Source organism: Carassius auratus, chromosome 16 (genome assembly GCF_003368295.1).
Source record: "Carassius auratus strain Wakin chromosome 16, ASM336829v1, whole genome shotgun sequence".
Classification (NCBI taxonomy): Eukaryota; Metazoa; Chordata; class Actinopteri; order Cypriniformes; family Cyprinidae; genus Carassius; species Carassius auratus.
Window position 1 is genome coordinate 26,774,327 of NC_039258.1, and position 18,211 is coordinate 26,792,537.

Here is an 18,211-nt window from a genome sequence, read left to right on the forward strand (position 1 = left end):
TTAAGAATGCAAGCTAGGATGGTGGAGTTGCACGTAAGATACATTTCTACATCCAAACACAGACCTGGCACGGGTACATTCATAAATCGTGAATATGTGTATAGTAATGCCACGGGGGGCCGTAGTGTCCCTGAACACGCCATCAAGAGCCCCGAGAGCCGTACAAATGAAGGGGAACAAATTTAGTGTAACACTACAGCGGAACCATACGGGGATACATGAAACGGTTTTTGGACATCTTTCGGCCTCTGGTGGTCGTAAGTCACAGGAAGAGGCAGTGGACGGCAACAAGTTACATCTCAAAAAAACAAACACAAAACAAAAAATATATAGTTTTCAGTCGAGTTTACTCGGGATTCGCTGAACATATTTCATGAGCATCTACACATAAAGACGAATGATTTAATCCTGCGTTTATATCTGATGTCAAACGTCGCGCGCTTGAGTTGGTCTCCACTTCCGCGTACAATGTTTTTTTCCAACGGCATACGACAACTTTAGAACAGGAAGCCTTCAGAGGCGCTTGTCACTTCGTCTCACCTTCTTGGAGGTAAGTTTTTAGTTTAAAGTTGTCTCTTACGATTTTGTTTTTGTATTGGTGCGCACTGATGTTACTTGTCATCAGAGGGAGCATATGCATGCCTGTTTAACACGATCGGCGAGCGATCCGATCCGGCCAGTTTGTCTTTGCTCAGCGAGAGGAATGTTGTGTTTGGCTACAATGAAACCTTTGCGAGCATTCCGGTTATTTCCGTCGACCCGCGCCTCTGTTTTTCAACAGAGAGCGAAGAAAATATTCGAATCGAGCTTCTTCGTGATGTGTTTTGAAATGAAATCGCCATGTGACAGCTAAAATGCTTGAAATTAATCGACACGATCATTCACTGTCAACAGCCGCCGTTTGCGTTGTTATTGATATTTCAGGTGTGATAAGCAATGACAGGATGTTAGCTCTACAATAAATATTTTCAGATGATTTATAACAAGTAAATTTTACCAATTGTGATTCTTAATAGAAGTTTAAGGCCTGTCGGGTAACGTGAAGTTTTTTTTTTTTTTTTTTTTTTTATATATATTTTTTTATATTTAATATTTTTAATATTCTTTTAATATTTAAGCAATATAGAGAAATAAGTTATGTAATACTATTAGCATGGCTTAAATTCCGGCCAGTTGTGATTATGATATTTCTTAATACAATAAGTACACGGGTAGATTAGTATAAAGGAATTATATTCAGGTGAAAGTAGACAGTTAAATTTTTTTTTTTTTTTTTTTTTTTTTTTTACCAAAAAATTAAATAGTTCCAAAAGAAACCATGGCAACAGTTTTTTTACATGTTTCAAGCAAAATGAAAGCCTGGTCTGGATCACTGTTTATGAGTGGAGACTATTTTCTCTTCTTATTCCAAGTCTTATGTAATCCATGGCCTGAATTCCATCCCGTGTTTTGCCTTTTGCACCCACTGAGAGAAACCCAAGTGAAGAGAAAGCACAGTGACCTTTGAAAACCTGCTAATTGATGCAAGCAAAATCACACTGCTCCACTTCTCTTGGTAAAAGAAAACACAGGCACTTTCAGAAAACTGACTTCTTGCATTCTTACATACTCCGGTCTATGTCCCTGTGCTGTTATTTAAAATAACTTATTTTAAATAACTTCACTCTTGAAACACTACTCAGCCAATGAAATTTGAGCCTGAAACTTCTTACCCTGTAATGCTTGATAAATGTATAATAACCCCTGACAGGCAGATATGATATGCTTTAATAAACTGAGTATAAATTGTAGCCCCTTGTGTTTGTCCATACATAAAGTAGCTTTAACTTCAGGCTTAGTTGTAGTTATATAAGTGAATGCCAAGGTAAATTGATGTAGGCCATTGTTTACATTTTATGTTTGGCTTCCAGGTAATTTGTTGTGTAGAAAAACACCGTAGTCCATTACAATTTTGGGCAAGGAGCACTTAAGAAGCATCGTTAGTCTTGATGTAGTTCTTAGCTACGACTGTCTGACAGCTAGAGTGAACTGGGATTAGATTAGTTTAACCTTCATGGACTGAGCCTTGTTCATATTTATTGGATGCATTTGAAGAGAAATTGCAGTCATCAGTTAACCTGCCTGTATTCCTCTGTCAGCCGATGGTGCTCTGTTTTCATCTTAGTGTTATGTTAACATTCTTATTTCTTGTTTCCTTTGCATTTTGAAAACTTATTCATATTATTGAGCTTATTTGCATTTAAAGGCACAACTGTCAAAATGTACAATGACCTTTAAGAGGTCATTCCAGTTCAGATTATTCTGTTATATAGGACTGGCACATGAAAAGGCCACAAGCATTGTTATACGTTTATGTGGTTTTATGTAACTGTAGATCATAATGGAATAACAGGAAGACGATACAAAGTCACTGAGATGCAAACGGGTTTTGGTCAACATTGAAGAGCTTCAGGCATTTGTGACTTTAGACGGTACAACACATTACAAAGAGATTCCTGCTTGCTGTATTTCAGAAGAAAAGCTGGAATGATTAGCCTGTCGCGAAGCCAGTTGGATTGGCCATGTTTATGATCTGTATGATTCAAGCTTGTTTTAGGAAAAATTATAAATCAATCATAGTTTTTAGAATACACTGCCGTTCGAAAGAATACTCTTGTTTTCAACAAGGCTGTATATGTTGTTTAATGAAACTGAAGACATCTCTAATTTGTTCCACCCTGTTACATACACTCCATATTGCAGCTTGTGTGATTGGCACATGAAACACTGGGCTCAAATAATACATGCCATGGAGTACAGCATGTGATCGATCCGTAGTAGAACCATCTCATGGCATGCAGAACAGGCATCACATTACACACTGCCAGTATTTTGAGGCTTGGCCATTTTGATACTATCGTAGTAACCTAATAGCATGCAACCTAGTTAGTGTGAAGTATTAAGAGACTTTTCTCCCAGATTTGTCATTGGGTTGGATAATATCTGAAGCAATGGGGTGCCTTTACCACTTCCTTTTCCTGTTCTGACATTGCTTGTCTCTTTCTTTCTTTCTCTCTTACTCTTCTCTCTCTCCGTGACATTCACTGAGAGAGGCAAGTACAATCTTGCCCAGACTAAAGCTACTGACTCTTTCTTTTGAAAGAATGCAGACCATTTCATTTTGTATCACTCCTTCACCTGCTTTTTTCTCACCGTGTGCCTCACTTCCTCTCATACGCTGGGTTGTTTTACCATAGACAGTGAGTGCTTTGTGTTCACTCCTGGAATGGAGAGTAACGTAATCAGATCAAAGCAATTATAGTGTGATGCTGGAAATAATATTTTGTAATGAAAAGAACACAAAAAGAGGTATTTTAAAGAATGTTTCTACTGTTTATACAATGAAAGTCTATGGGATCCAAATATATTAAATCTGTGCGTTATGTCTTAGTGATAGCAGCTTAATATACTCGCTGCGGTCTGTATCCTTAATGTCAATCAAACAGAAAATCACTCACTGATCTTAAATGAATAACTTTTGTTTTAATAACAGCTGCTTGTTGCAACCTTATTTCCAGAAAAAATAACTCCCGATATAAGATTTTTTTCATACCATAAAAAAAATAGTATTTTTTTGTTTCACAGAAGAAAGAAAAAAAACATGAGGGTGAATATATAAACACACAATATTTAGGTTAACCGTCCCTTTAATGGGCGGAGTTAGACTGAATACAACAATATGAGAAGATCTCTTGTGAAAAATGAGGAAAAAGTCTAGGAAGTTCATATGCATGAATGTCTCTGTAGTAGGTAAGAAAATGGAAACACACTCCTAGCTTCTTGCTGCAAGAGAATAAAGAATTGCTCTGTTGAATGCTTACTGTATATTGTATGAAGCTATAAATGAGCTCATTCTGTTTTCTGGTAAGTCAAGTTTGCAATTAGCTACTAAAATGAGACTATATATATATATAAGCATTCGGTTTACATCAGAAGGCCAAATTCTGCAGCAGCAGAGTGTCTCCTATTTGTGTTTACAGTGACAAAGCTCTCACAGTGTGTAGAGGATGTGTGTAATGTGATGTTTTTGGCGTGCTTTGCTGTGGCAACAGAAACTGTTGGGGTTTCTTGACACATTAACAAAGAAGCCTATGTCTTGACTCTTGTCAAGAGTAATAGTAGTGGTCTCTGTCTGGGTGGGAGGTATGTTTGTGGAAGCTGTCAGTGGATGTGTTCGCAGTGTGAATTTTGGTTGTGTGTTATTAGGAAGCAAAGGTGGGTGTGGATATCTTAAGCTCATCCAGGTGGGGAAAAGCTACTCACTTGTGGAACATACAAAGCTTAAAGTGATCTAAAACTATTTTATGGAGAACTGAAAGAGTGACAGAGATGCAGAGTCTTAACGAGAAGGTATGATAAAAAGATGTCTCTTCATATGGACAGGAAATAGAGAAGGATGAGTAGGGCACACTGAAACATGGAATCGAAAGTTAAAGACAGAATGAAAAAGAAGTCGACTGACTAAACTGACAAAAAAAAAAAACTTGTATTGTGTAATTTACGTAGAGTCAAAAAGGATGTGATTAATTGTCTTTTTTAATTATTTTTTTTATTAAAAACACAAAATGAACATCAAAGTCGTAGCCCGCTTTTTTTTCATTCATTTTCAATAAAAAGACAAGTGAATTTTATTTATTTATTTTCCAAGATGCAGGTGCCAGACCACTTGCGAACCTGGGATCTGATGTATTTCTATGTCTTGTTTGTAACAATGTAACATGTATTTGAACTAATTTATTATGTTTTATTTAACAAAATTTTCATTAACTTTTTTGTATTTCAGTTTTTTTATTTTATTTTAATAGTACATTTAATAGTCTGTCTCTTCTTTTGTGATTTTTATAAAAAAAAAAAAAAAAAAATATATATATATATTGTCTTCATATAGTTTCATTTTATTTGTAGTTTTACCTTTTCCCACAGCAACACAGTTATTTACTGGTTTTGCCAGGATTTGCAAAGTTCATGGCATAGAATCCCTGAGATAATTAATAGTATTTAGTAGTTAATTAATTAATTAATTAATTAATTAATTAATTAATTAATTATTATTTTTTTTTTACTTTAACTTTTTTTTTTTCAAGCCACCATTTTTATTTTAGGAATTTAAACACTTTTTCCACTTATAGTCTTTATAATAGATTTAGTTGATGATAACAGCCTTAATTGAAACTTCAAAAGACAAATGAGTAGTTAAAATCAGTGGAATTATTTATTGCCATCACTGTGTTTTATGTTTGATGCGAGGGCATATGCCAGAAAATGATGTGGTGTTCCAGGACGCTTCTGGCGGTGAGACGTGATGCAGGCGGGAATCGCTGAAGAGAAACGAGTTGCAGTCAGGTTGAGTCAGATCGCCCAGGGTGGAGTGATGAACTGACAGAATGATGGATGCGGTGACAGGACTGCGGAGGGGAAAGCGTGCGAGGCTGGTGGAGGGCAGGAAAATGATTTGATGTGCTGATGCCAGTGTTCAGATCTGGAGTTGAGCTATGGAGTGATCACCTGTCTCCATTGAGACAACTTGTTTTGACCAAATCCTTTTAGTTGTCTAGCATTTTCCTGTTGGTACTGGAACATTTTCAAGAGATACAGACAGTCATTTCTCAGACCTGACTGAAGATGGAGGTTAAAGTTGTATGATCTAACAGCTAAAAAATTTTTTGGAATGTGTTTTAGGCGTATAGACTTTATGTGGTTGCCTCTGTAAAGAGGGTGGGTTGATTCCTGGCTGCCGATCACAGCGCTGGAGCTTCCTGGCATTCCCTGCCCCTCTAGCGCTCAGCCATTGGATACAAAACGCTACATGATGTAAAGTTCCTGAATAACTGTGCTCCATTCAGTGATGTTCAACGTGAGAACATACGTGGACACGTGTACATGTTGAAACACAGATGCGTACTCGGACGTTAACTCTAAGTCTTCCACACACAGAGAGTCAATCCCAGTTGGCATGCCAGTGGTGGAGCAGGAGGTCTGTTGGGCAGCCGGACAGGCCAGGTTTGTGTGCAGTCAAAGGGCTCTGTGTTTGAAGCAGGCTGATTACTCCCTGGACTCATAGGCAGCTCACATTTGGAAACAGTTAAAGAGAGATTGCAGGCTGCTATGGCTTCTACCAATCAATGCTTCTGCAGTCGGACTGAGGTTGATGCGCTTGCCCAGCATTTGCACCCAGTGGATGGTGGTGCCCCGTTTAGACCCCAAATTTTGTTTGTGACCTCTTAACAGTACCATATGATATTGATTTTAACTTTGGCAGATGTTTGCAAAAGTATTAATGATATACAAGAGGGTCCACGACCAATAAAAAGATGTTTGTATTCACGTTGGTTTCGATTTTTTTTGTACTATTTTCAAGAACATTTTCAATCTGTTGACAGTTGGTGAACCACCAAGTGAGAAGTAATCATATATTTTACTTGCATCGTTTTAACTAATGTAGACATTTTAAACTTTTAAACTAAACTTTTCTTAAATATAATTAAGGATAATATATATATTTATAAACATCATCAATTATAAACTAAATATAATTTCATTTTTTAAGGGTTACGTCTTTATTCCTAGTCAAAGAAGTTAGAATGATCTAATACTTTAAGACCTAAACACAAAGTTATGATAGTCTGCATGATGTTATTTCCTGTTTTGGGTTGCACAACATGATTTTGATGGGCAAATCATTTTTAAATATTAAATAGAGAAGTTATGCTGTTCTGTTATGAAATAATTAAAGAGATTGTGTCAAAGTAATTGAGGTTAAAAAAACTGTCATTGAATTTGTTATTATATTCAGCGTCAGACATTTAAAACATACTGATAAAAAATATGTATATAAATAATTTTATACATTAAGTATGGATTTTTTTTTAACACAAGTTGAGGTCAAAAGTTTATCCCCCTCCCCCTTCAGAATCTGCAAAATGTTAATTATTTTAACAAAATAAGGAGGATCATACAAAATGCATACTACTGACCTGAATAAGATATTTCACATAAAAGATGTTTGCATGTAGTTCACAAGAGAAAATAGTAGTTGAATTTCTACAAAAGTTTACATCGCCTTGTTCCTTAATGCTGTGTTGTTAGCTGAATGATCCACAGTCGTGTTTTTTGTTTAGTGATAGTTGTTCATGAGTCCCTTGTTTGTCTTGTTAACAGTTAAACTGCCTGCTCTTCTGCAGAAAAATCCTTAAGGGAAAAAAATGCAAACAAAAAAAAAGAAAAAATTATTTGGTTTTCCAGCATTTTTGTGTACATGAACCCTTTATATCATGCATTAAGAAAACTTGTGAACACAATGGAGGATTGTACTTATTTTTTATTTTGCATAAAAATCATGTTGTTGTTTTTTTTTCCATTTAGTACAGCCCTTCAGAGCCTACAGAAGATAGTTACATGTTTCCCAGAAGACAAAATAAGTTAAATTTACCCTGAAATTCAAATTCAAAAGTTTTCACCCCCATGCTCCTAATACACGGGATTAAGACAAGGAGATGTAAACTTCTGAAAGGGGTCATTTTTATAACTTTTTTTATGACTTATTTTCTCTTGTGGACTATATGTAAACATCTTTAATGTGAAATATCTTATCTTATTCTAAGACTAAATAAACAATGGCATGCATTTTGTGTGATCCCTCTTATTTTGGTAAAATAATTAACATTTTGCAGGTTCTGAAAGGGGGGTGTAGACTGTTGACCTCAACTTCAAGTTGATTGAACAACTTGGTGTTAGTATTTTATAATATATGTGATGTTCTTACATGAGTTTGTACTAGGGCTGCACGATATTGGGAAAAAAATGACATTGCGATATTTTATTTTTCTGCGATATATATTGTGATATGAAATCGTATCTTTTTTTTCTTACAAACAAAAATGGGGTGAGCACACTTACAATCTCATTTTAAATGATTTAAACATCGACACTATCATGTCAATTGATTAATATGTGCGAGGGATACATCGCGATATCGATGCTTAAACGACACATCGTGCAGCCCTAGTTTGTACAAAATGACGAATGAAAATGAGAAGAGGAAAGTGGAAAATTCAATTGGAAAATTCACAAACTTGCCAACCTCATCCAACAGGATTAAAATGTATTTTTTCCCCTTCCATCTGAATGGAAACATATTTGCCAGAGAACAGTGTTCATCATTCTAATACAGGTGCTTTTAATGTTATGGATGCCACAGATATTACAGGCATTTTAATAATGTACTGGTAATAGATATGGTTGAAATAATGTCCTGTTTTGTAACAGGCTACTTTGTGAAATATCCAGGAATCGGCATTTTAAGAAACTAAAAGTGAAAGGGTTCTTGATTACCTTTAAGTCTGTCCAGAATGCGTGCCTCTGGGATATTCCAGGAATTGTTTATGTCTGTTAGCAATGATGGGAAGTTGGAGCTGTACAAAGAAAGCAGGAAAAGATAAAAGTGACAAGATTTTTTTTTTTCTCAGAATCAGTAGTATTTCAAGTGTTACTATACCTGCAGCTGAAGGAAGGAGGAGGAAAAGTGTGTGTGCACTTGTTTAGCCTACATTGTGTGGTCCAAATGTCCCCACAAAGGTAGTAAATCATAAAAATGCTGACATTGACAGGCCATTTTGTTGGGCCAGTCAAGAAAAACAGCTTATTAATCTTACTAAATGATTTTTTTTTTAGAAGAAATGCAAAAAGTTTTCTCTTAAGTGTCACATTTAATAGTAGGGTTAGGGTTAGAGGAAAGAAAATATGATTTAGCTCAGAAAGTATTACACATGTATGGAAAGTCTTCTTAATGATATAAAATGCTACTTTTATCCAACAATGATTAATTAAATAGCTCGAGATGGACAGAAAATCCATAAAATTAGGAAAAAATGCAGATCACTTCTTTTTAACTTTCTATTTATCGAAGAATTCTAAACCCTTATCAGCGTTTCCACAGAAATATTGAGCAGCACAACCGATCAGAACATTGCTAATAATAAGAAAATGTTTCTTGAGCACCAAATCAGCATATTTAAATGACTTCTCAAAGATCATGTGACACTGAAGACTAAAGTAATAACTAAGTGACTGAGGTTACCAAAAAGGAAATAGTGTGAAATTTGATCGAGGTTAACGCCTCTCAAGTCACGCATCCTTACAGTTCTTCAAGCTATACATCCTCAAACTGTTTCTGTCTCTCTCACTTCGCTCTTCATGCTCTCGTGGTCAGTGCCTGGACGCCACCCTTCCTCTGCTCTGAGATCTCTAATGTCCTGCAGTACTGAAATACCGCACAGTCCAGAGGGAATCAGAGAGAGAAAGAGAGCGCGCCGTCATTATTACATACTTTTCAGGAGATAGCGATAGACCTCATTAACCCCACGTGTTACAGCCCAGTGCCTCCACACTCTCATTCTCCATTAAATCGAGAAGAAACCCTGTCTCTGGAGAACATGCAGATCATTCTCTCTTGCTTAAAGAGAGATTGTGTTTAACGCCTGCTGATTGATCTCGACAGCTGTTGAGATGATTTATTGAAAGCTGTGGGTGTTTTAAATGTCTTTAAGGTTGTCATTTATCAAAATTGCATTTTAACATGGAGTTTGAGTTGAGTGATACTGAGTTTCTGAATTTTACAGTCATACTTGTAATGTGTAGAAGAGGCTTTTTTTTTCTCTCCACTGGTTTCGACCAACTAGTTTATCTATAAGTGTCTCTGTCATCCTACAACACTTTTCTCACTTTACTTGTATTCTCTGAAATAAGATGTGCTTTCCTCTCAGTTAGCACATGCATGCGCGAATGACCTCATCTGTTCTTGCTTTGCTTTTTAGTGTTATTGTTATTATGCAGCTGATGTTGCTGTGTTTCCACTTTGTGACAAAGATGAGGTCAGTGTCACGAAAATAGAAAGAAAGCGTGATCGCTAGCTGTTTCCTCCATTTTCTTCCTTCGTTTTTAGAATTGTTTAATTGTCAAGTTCAGATGTCAGGCTACTTATATAGGAGTTGTTTTATTAATGTATTAGTCATTTTATTTATATTTATATCATTTGATTTATTTATATTTATTTTTTAGACAGGAAGCTAAGTTGGAGATCTGAAAAGGTCCACAAGTCAGGACTCGAACTCGGGACACCCAAAGCACAACGGCATTATACAACGGGTCAAATAACTATTGAACATGTCACCATTCTTTCCAGTAAATATGTTTCTAAAGTTGCTGTTGACATAAGATTTTCACCAGATCTTGGTAACAACCCAACTAATCCATACATAAAATTAAAACAAAACAAATGAATTCAGAAATTGTTATGTGTAATAAAATGGAATGACACTGGGAAAAAGCATTGAACTACTAAAATGTATTTAATACTTTGTGCAAAAGCCTTTGTTGTTAATGACAGCTTCAAGACGCCTCCTGTATGGAGAAACTAGTGACACACATTGCTCAGGTTTGATTTTGTCCTGTTCTTCCACTGTCTTCAATTCTATTATAGATATTATTCATTTCCAATAACTATGAGGCATGATTTCTTTCTAATTACTGATAGATTTCAGCTGGTGTCTTGGGTTTCCGTGCCTTTTTGGACCTCCTTTTCTTCATGTGTTCAATACTTTTCTCCAGTGTCATTCCATTTTATTACACATAACTTAATTTCTGAACTTATTTGTTTTGTTTTCTTTGTATATATGGATTACCAACATCTGGTGAGAATGTCAAGTCAATAGCACCTTTAGAAATATGTTTACTGAGAATAATTGTGATTTTACACATATTTACCCACAAGGCTGTTGGTGCCGACACGTGTTTTTTTTTTTTTTTATAAACATTTTCTAATTTTGATACTTGACTAAGTAGATTAAAACCATTATTTATTAATTTATTTGTTCATTATTTCTATATAGCAACAATAATGTTCTATCAGTCAAAAATAATTGACGTAAAATAACTTATTTTATACATTATGTCAATTAAAGTTGAATATCTGTTAAACAGATAAAAATGGCTTAGCTTTTGTTTTTATTTCGATGTCCTTTTGTATTATTTAGTTAATAATTTGAAGGTCAAGAAGACTTCTGTCAGACAAAATCTCAAGACCGTTTTACATGGTTTAAAGACATTTATGTATTGCATTCTAGCTACTCTTCATGGTTGATTAATTTAAAAACAAATTCAATATTACATGGAACATTTTGGATGAAAATAAAAAGCACTTATTAGTTCTGTCTACAAATTAAAATATATTTGTGTCTGTAATTCTTGAAACAATCATGGGACGCCAGAGAGTACCCGACTTGTGGAAAGTGACAAATCTTTTCACCTTGTGCTTTTGTATCTCATACCCTTGTGTATGTGTTTGTCTCTCCTTGTCTTTTTCCTTTGTTTTATGCTCTCTGTTGCTCTGAACATGACTTTTGCAGACAGGTTGACAAAATATGGCTGTAATCGTTTCCTGAGGAAATTACACCCACTTCCTTTCTCTCTCTCTCTCTTGTCTCTTTATGCTTGCCTGCACTGTAGATGCTGCTCTTTGGAAAGCTTTGAAGATCTTTGAGACTTGGCTGATTAGAGCAGCCGATAAAACCCGAACACAAACGCGGCTCCATTACAGTTATTTTAGGCCTGTGTATCACACTGCTCCAGTGCGGAGGACAAGGCCATTGTCTCAAGTTCTCAACAGCTGCATACAGTAGTCTGGTATGCAAAGACTTTCCCCAGCTATCTGTTGTTTTTTTTGTCCCAAGAGTTGGTGCACTTTCACTGTGAAACTCAATGTAGTCAGATAATGCTGTCATTGAGATTAGATCATAAGAAGCCTTTGTTTTATATTGGAGAATGATTAGACGAACGCATCAGCAGGTTACAGAGCAGCAAACAAACCTTTACAAATTTGTCCTGCAGTAAAGATCTCATATATATTCTTCTGAAGGTGGAGAGTAATAAGGAAAGATAAACTGAGCTATAGATCGTTTGACTGCTGAGAACTAAATTCACTGTTATTCATTCAAAAGCGTCCTCATTGAAAAGACCCTATCTGGGCTTAGTTCTTCCACATTGGGTATCTGTTATTGATTTATTGGCTGATCTTGATGCTGTTGTTCTCCTCTCTGTATACTTGTATCGGATGGCCCAATCGGCTTTGCTCATAGTAGTGTGTGTGGCAGTATGTGCACCGCTTTGTGTTTGTATTCACTTGTCTTGTTGACAAAGGACGCCATTCCAGCCTTTCATGATGTTGTGTTTTTGCAGGAGCTCGGTTTACTGGTGTTGGTGTCACCTACGACAGCATGGATTATGAAGACGCCCATAACGGGGTAAAGGCATCTGAAGCTGCTCGTGTTTGTTTGTTTCCATTCATTCTTGATGTTTTTGTAAGGGGCCTGCATCTGATTTGGTAACAGAGATGGCGTAATCACAGTTTCTAACATTATTACAAAGCCAACTAGAGCAAGAGTTTTCAAAGGGGTGCATGGGAGTTTGTGAAGAATTTAACAAAAATATGTGTTAAAAATATTTTTTATTTATTAATAAATGTTTTATAATATTATAATTACAGTTTTATAAGTAATATGATTTAGTATTCAATATTATAAAATTAACTATAATCGTCTATGTCTGATTATTAAAGTTTTAATTAGTTTTTATTTTTAATTAGTTGTAAGATTTAATAAAATAATATTTTCCTGATAATTGATTAATCATTAGTTTTGGTTTTTAGTACAAATGTAGTAAAATGTGCTTTTGAATCTGAACATTTTCACAGAAAAAGAAATTAAGAAAAAATGAGTTAATTAAATTAATGTATTTATTGAATACAATAATTGCAATGGGTTATTATTAAATGTGTTATTTATTATAATACAAAAAAGTAATTATGTATTTTTTATTATTAAAGTTATTTGACTGAATAAAATAATATTTTCCTTGTAATAGATTACAAATTTATTTTGGCTTTGGTAAAAAATAAAAACGTAAACTGATTGATATTTTAACATTTAATAATTGCATTTTATTATTATTAGTAATATTATGTTAATAAAATAAATGTTCATTTAAATGTTATGTTATGTTACGTTACGTTATGTTTTATGTTATGAACCAAGGACTTTCATTGTCAAACCGTAATTTTCTAATCTTGCCGACTTGCCGTTTGGGGGCTTTAACACACAGGGAAAATGTGTAACGGATAGCCTATATTGCTTTATGTTTTGATTAAAAGATCTGTCAGCGAAAACATAAGAATTAAAAAAATAATTTTACAATAGTGCTCTCATTAAAACGGTGTCTCTCTCTCTTGCGTGCGCACTTTGGATGTGTGTGGCAGCGGCTAAGCGCAAAGAAAACAGCGCGCAAGTCAAAATTGCTTGAAAGTGTAAACTGGCAAGACAGAACATGTGCAAATGATAAACGTTCACTCTATGATGGTTAAACTTAACAGGTAATCTGCAAATCACATGCGTGCCGTACCTTGGGGCCTGGTTTCGTACGGATCACAGATCATCTACGATCCTTTGCACCCTTAGTAATAAAAGAGTTTTTATTCGGGTTATTAGATCAGAATCACATCAGATTAAGGACAACGAAGGCACTAATTCACAATGGCATACCCTGTTAGACATTACAGCTGCTGAGACGCAAATGTTTCTGGATGCTTAATAAAAGCAGGAATGTGCTGTTGTAGGAGGAGCGGCACAGCTGACTCGTTTCTCAGTGTCTTTTGCCATGAGTTACACTCCTCCATATTCTCACCAGCCCGAGGGGGTCTGACCTTTCTGAGGCTTTCAGTTGTAAACATAGCAGAGATATGAGACACTATCCTGGACCCTCTCTGTACTGACTCTTTCTGTTTTCTGTATTATGCCAGTAGGTGGCAGCTAGTGACGTCATGTTTATAAATCATTCACTGAATCATTGATTCAACTGTTTTGTTCAAAAATTAATTCGGAACAATACACCACTGCTGTGTGTGGCTCAGACATGACTAAATGTTGATCTATGTTGATATACAGTTTTGCTTAAAGGGATAGTTCACCTAAAAATGAACATTCTGTCGTCATTTATTTTGCTGTTTGATCTGGGTTAGGAATGTCATAAGGGCGAGTAAATGATGACAAAATAATTTTTTGACTGAACTATAAACGTTTAGTAAACACATGCATGTTTTATCGGAGATTAAAATGTTTGTACAGGGAAAGCCCTGGCTCGATTTGTGCTTGAAGTGTTCCTCACAATTGCTTGTTTGTTTCTCCTAAAATAAACTCTGTTAGTCTGTTGAATTGCTGGAGTTTGACTTGCACAGGGATTTTCAGCTTCTTTCCACTGAGTTATTATTATTGCACAACAGCGACAGAGAAAGAATTTGTTCTCAGCAGCTCTCGCAGAAGAACACTGTTACATTTACAGCCAGTGGCCAAGATTCATCGCTCTGGTTTGGGGAATATTCCTCTATTTGAATTGAAGTTTGTCAACAGGTAGAAAGAAATGGAAACATGATCAGAGTTTTGCCTGTGTTTCTTGTGTGAAACAATGTGCTGGAGTATGAATATTCATTCTCTCTCCTCTGTTTAAATGTTCTTCTTGGCTTCCTGAGCTCCGGTTCAGAGCATGAATGTGTTCGTTTAGCCTCAAGTCAGAATGTTTGTGGCAGCTACTCAATGTTTTCAGTTCTTTCCCTTTAATTAGAAATGATCACATAATAGCAGTATAATGTTATATGTAGCATGTAACATTTGTTAAGGGCTTTCTTTTTAATCCCTGGTGATTTTTGTAGTGTGGAAAGAACTGTTCTTCATTGTTAGGTGAAGTATTGTGTCTTTGGTTGCAATACTTTCTTTTAGTTCCTTAACAAAACTTTTTCCTTTTTATTGAATTTGTTCTTACATTTTTCTCTCTGGCGTATTTTGAAGTCTGGCCCATGCCATCAGGTCATCCTTACCGTCCTGTAAGGAAACGGTCCATTATGTCACTCAGTTTACTGATATAAAAAGCTCTTTCTAAAAATGTTGTTTTCTAATATTATGTCTATTCATGTTTTGTTCATCTTTGTCTCTCTACAGCGCAGGCCGTCAGGAGCTCAGAGTTCAAATCCAGCCATGAACATCATTGGAGCGGAGGATGAAGACTTTGAGAATGACGAGCAACCTGTGAGTGATACATTAGCTCTGAACTAGTAAAGATGGCGATAGTGAGAATTCCAGTTCTTTAATCATTCTTTTAGAATCTTTGAGCTAGAAATATTTGGAATTACAACCCCCTACGCATACCTTTGCAATAAAATTGCCATTGGCTAGTACATTTTTTTGTTTTTTGTTTGCCAGACTGATATACTATTTGACACACACACACACACACACACACACAAATACATATATGATTCCAATCAGCTTAACTTTGTAAAATGCCACAGCTTCTTAAATCTTAGCTTCTTAATCATTCAGTCAAGCATTATATTATGGTATTAAGGACTATTAAATAATAGAACTTTAGTGATTAAAACTAGGAAACTATGTATGAATGCATATTTGTCATTTTAACTGAATTTAAGACTGGTGGTGATGTTGATGAAGATATTGTTGGTCATTCAGGGTTTCTGTAAAAAAAAAAATAGTTATAGATCATATGAATTAATATTAAAAGATAATACTACTACTAATTCTACTACCATACTAACAATGTACCATACCATTCTCAGTCAGTGTTCAGCAATTGAAAATATATTTTATCTGTGCTAATCTTATAATAGCCTCGAACACACAAACTGGTGAGGAAAATCAAAGAATGTATTAGCCAATGGCTAAAGATTGACATCATTTAGTCACCCAGAGTAACATTTAATTGCATATGCGAGTGATTTACTTGCAATGTAGAGGGTTGAATTATTTTTTCTCATGTATATTTCTAATCTAAAGAGATAAAAGCTGATTATAAATACATTCAATGCAATTCTTAAAAAAGGTGTTTGCACAAAGTTTATAAAGTAGTACAGAAGCAGCATAAATCCAATGCAATAATTTGTAAGTATAATAAATAAAAGCAAATGTGAAGTGTTAAAAAATACATATTTTTTTTTATTGAATGCTGCTCATTTGAACTTTCTATTCGTTAAATGATCTTGGTTTCCTTAAAAATATATTTAGCAGCAAAACAATTCATCATTGCTAATAAAAATTTAGCTTGAGCATCAAATCAGCGTATCAGAAAGATTTTTAAAGGATCATGTGAAATCGAAGACTGGAGTAATGTCTGATGAAAGTTCAGAATGAAGAGTTATGATATTTAACAGTATTATTGATTTTGTATTTTTGATCAAATAAATGCAGATTTTGTGAGAATATGAGGCATTTTTCAGAAACATATATTTATTTTTATTGTTAATTTGTATTCATCACTTTTTCTCTCAGATGGTGGATGATCACTACAGTTACTTTAACAGCATTGAACAGTTGAAGTCCAAGCCCACCCACCTACTGGTCTTCATTCATCATGTCATGTTACAGTTTGACTGTGCTCCTTTGGTAAGAACTTAAACGATGTGTGCCTGTTTATTTTTGTCAGAACGTATGCATGCATTTACTTTAGAATGTGAGGCTCATGTGTTTCTTATAGTACCTCTTGTTCAGCTATGAAGGGTATGTGTGTGTTCAGAGCGGGGTGGGTGTGTCATGTATGTAGATAAAGCCCTTTTCATGTGATTTAATGCATGAGTATTTCTTTCTTTATTTGGCATGCAGCCAATGTGATCTACCCCAGGTACCGTCTCCCAAACCCTAAATCCGTCATCTCTTTCCACATTTAACCCCAAACTGTTCAAAAAGGACAAATCTCACAGTTGTTAATGTTCAGAATTTGTTTTTATTATTTAGAGCATAACCTATAGCATTACATTTGACTGAGTGATATCTGTGGTCAAGGCAAAACGATGGAGGACCTTTTACACTATAGTGTTTTCATATGTATTATTGAGTTTGACAAGCTATGTTTGCTTTCAAATCCTACAGGTACTATGTTGTGTTCATTCATTTTAGACTGGTCAGTTTTTCTCTGTCATCCCTCCTAGCACTTTTTTCACTGGTCAGCATGTGCTCTGAAAAAGTTTGTGAAATTTCTAAATGTTTAGTTGCCTCTCCATTCAATCAATAAAGCCCACATATAGGTTAACATAGCACGTATTAGTATCCCTCTATTCTTGGTGTCTAAATCTGTCAGTTTTGTTGCGCTTGTCTTTCTTTAATCTCCCTCACTCGATCTCTCTCTTTTTCTTTTCCCCTTGTCTTAGCTATGTTACCTTCATGCTGACCTCTTCAAGAACTTCAATGCCAAAGACACCAAGAAGCACTTTGTGGAATTCTACAACACGTTCCTGGAGAAAGGAGCGGTATGTGAACAAGAAGAGTTCTAGACATTCGGCTGTCAAGTTTGTTTATCACTTTACAAGTCTGCCTCTTTGTTCTGCCACACTTTTCAGTCCACCCCTCGTTTTATTGTCTATGTTTTTGCTAGACCCCCTAAAGGAATGCTGGAGATTTTTTTTGAAGCTGTATTTTATTTATCACACAGGTGATCTGCTGTCCATCAGTCTCATCTTTAGACGGGGTTTCTTTCAAAGTGAAGAAAGCGGCCTAATGCTTTAGTATTATTGAATGTAATTTAGTAAATATTGAGGCAGATTCATATGAATATGATTTGTAAAAACTTTCCTGGTAAAAGTGCAGAATGGTAGTTGATGCATAGCCATCACATTTCCATGGATTTATTTATTTTTTAAGTTGGGCTGTTTTTGATTACAGTAATGGTGTTATTGTGCGGATCCATCTGCAGAGCTTTGTTCATTAACATGGTCAGAAACAGGCATGGGTACACCGCAAACAGTAATAGAATAGGCAAGACAAAGAGTAATCCAAAGGCTAGAGTGGGTCTGCGATCAGCAAACAATATCCAGAAGGCTAGGCAAAATGGGTAATCCATAACAGACAGGTGAGAATCAGGAATCAGAAATCAGGAAATGCAAAACAAAACCAAGTCTAGGACTAGAACAGGGATAAGCACTAAACAATACTCAGCATTGAATGGTGGTGTGAGACTGATTTATATAGAGTATTTTATTGGTAGTAGCTGTGTGTGATGGGTTTCAGGTGAGCTTGTGATTAGTGCAGTGGAGTATGGGAAATGTAGTCCAGTGATGTGTAACAGT

General features: G+C 35.4%; 1 protein-coding gene across 6 annotated transcripts in view; it reads left to right on the forward strand.

Annotated features, from left to right (window-relative positions):
- The first annotated feature begins 235 nt into the window (after window positions 1-235).
- LOC113116657 (rho guanine nucleotide exchange factor 1-like) overlaps window positions 236-18,211 on the forward strand; it is a 41,411-nt gene continuing 23,435 nt past the window's right edge. For 5 of the 6 annotated variants that reach the window (XM_026284921.1, XM_026284923.1, XM_026284927.1 and 2 more), the window contains exons 1-5: window positions 236-550; window positions 12,271-12,335; window positions 15,078-15,164; window positions 16,422-16,535; window positions 17,297-17,395. In XM_026284921.1, coding sequence (XP_026140706.1) covers window positions 12,309-12,335; window positions 15,078-15,164; window positions 16,422-16,535; window positions 17,297-17,395 — 327 coding nt within the window. In that variant the 5' untranslated portion in view covers window positions 236-550; window positions 12,271-12,308. The remainder of the gene's footprint in view (window positions 551-12,270; window positions 12,336-15,077; window positions 15,165-16,421; window positions 16,536-17,296; window positions 17,396-18,211) is intronic. The other variant, XM_026284926.1, reaches the window with a different exon arrangement.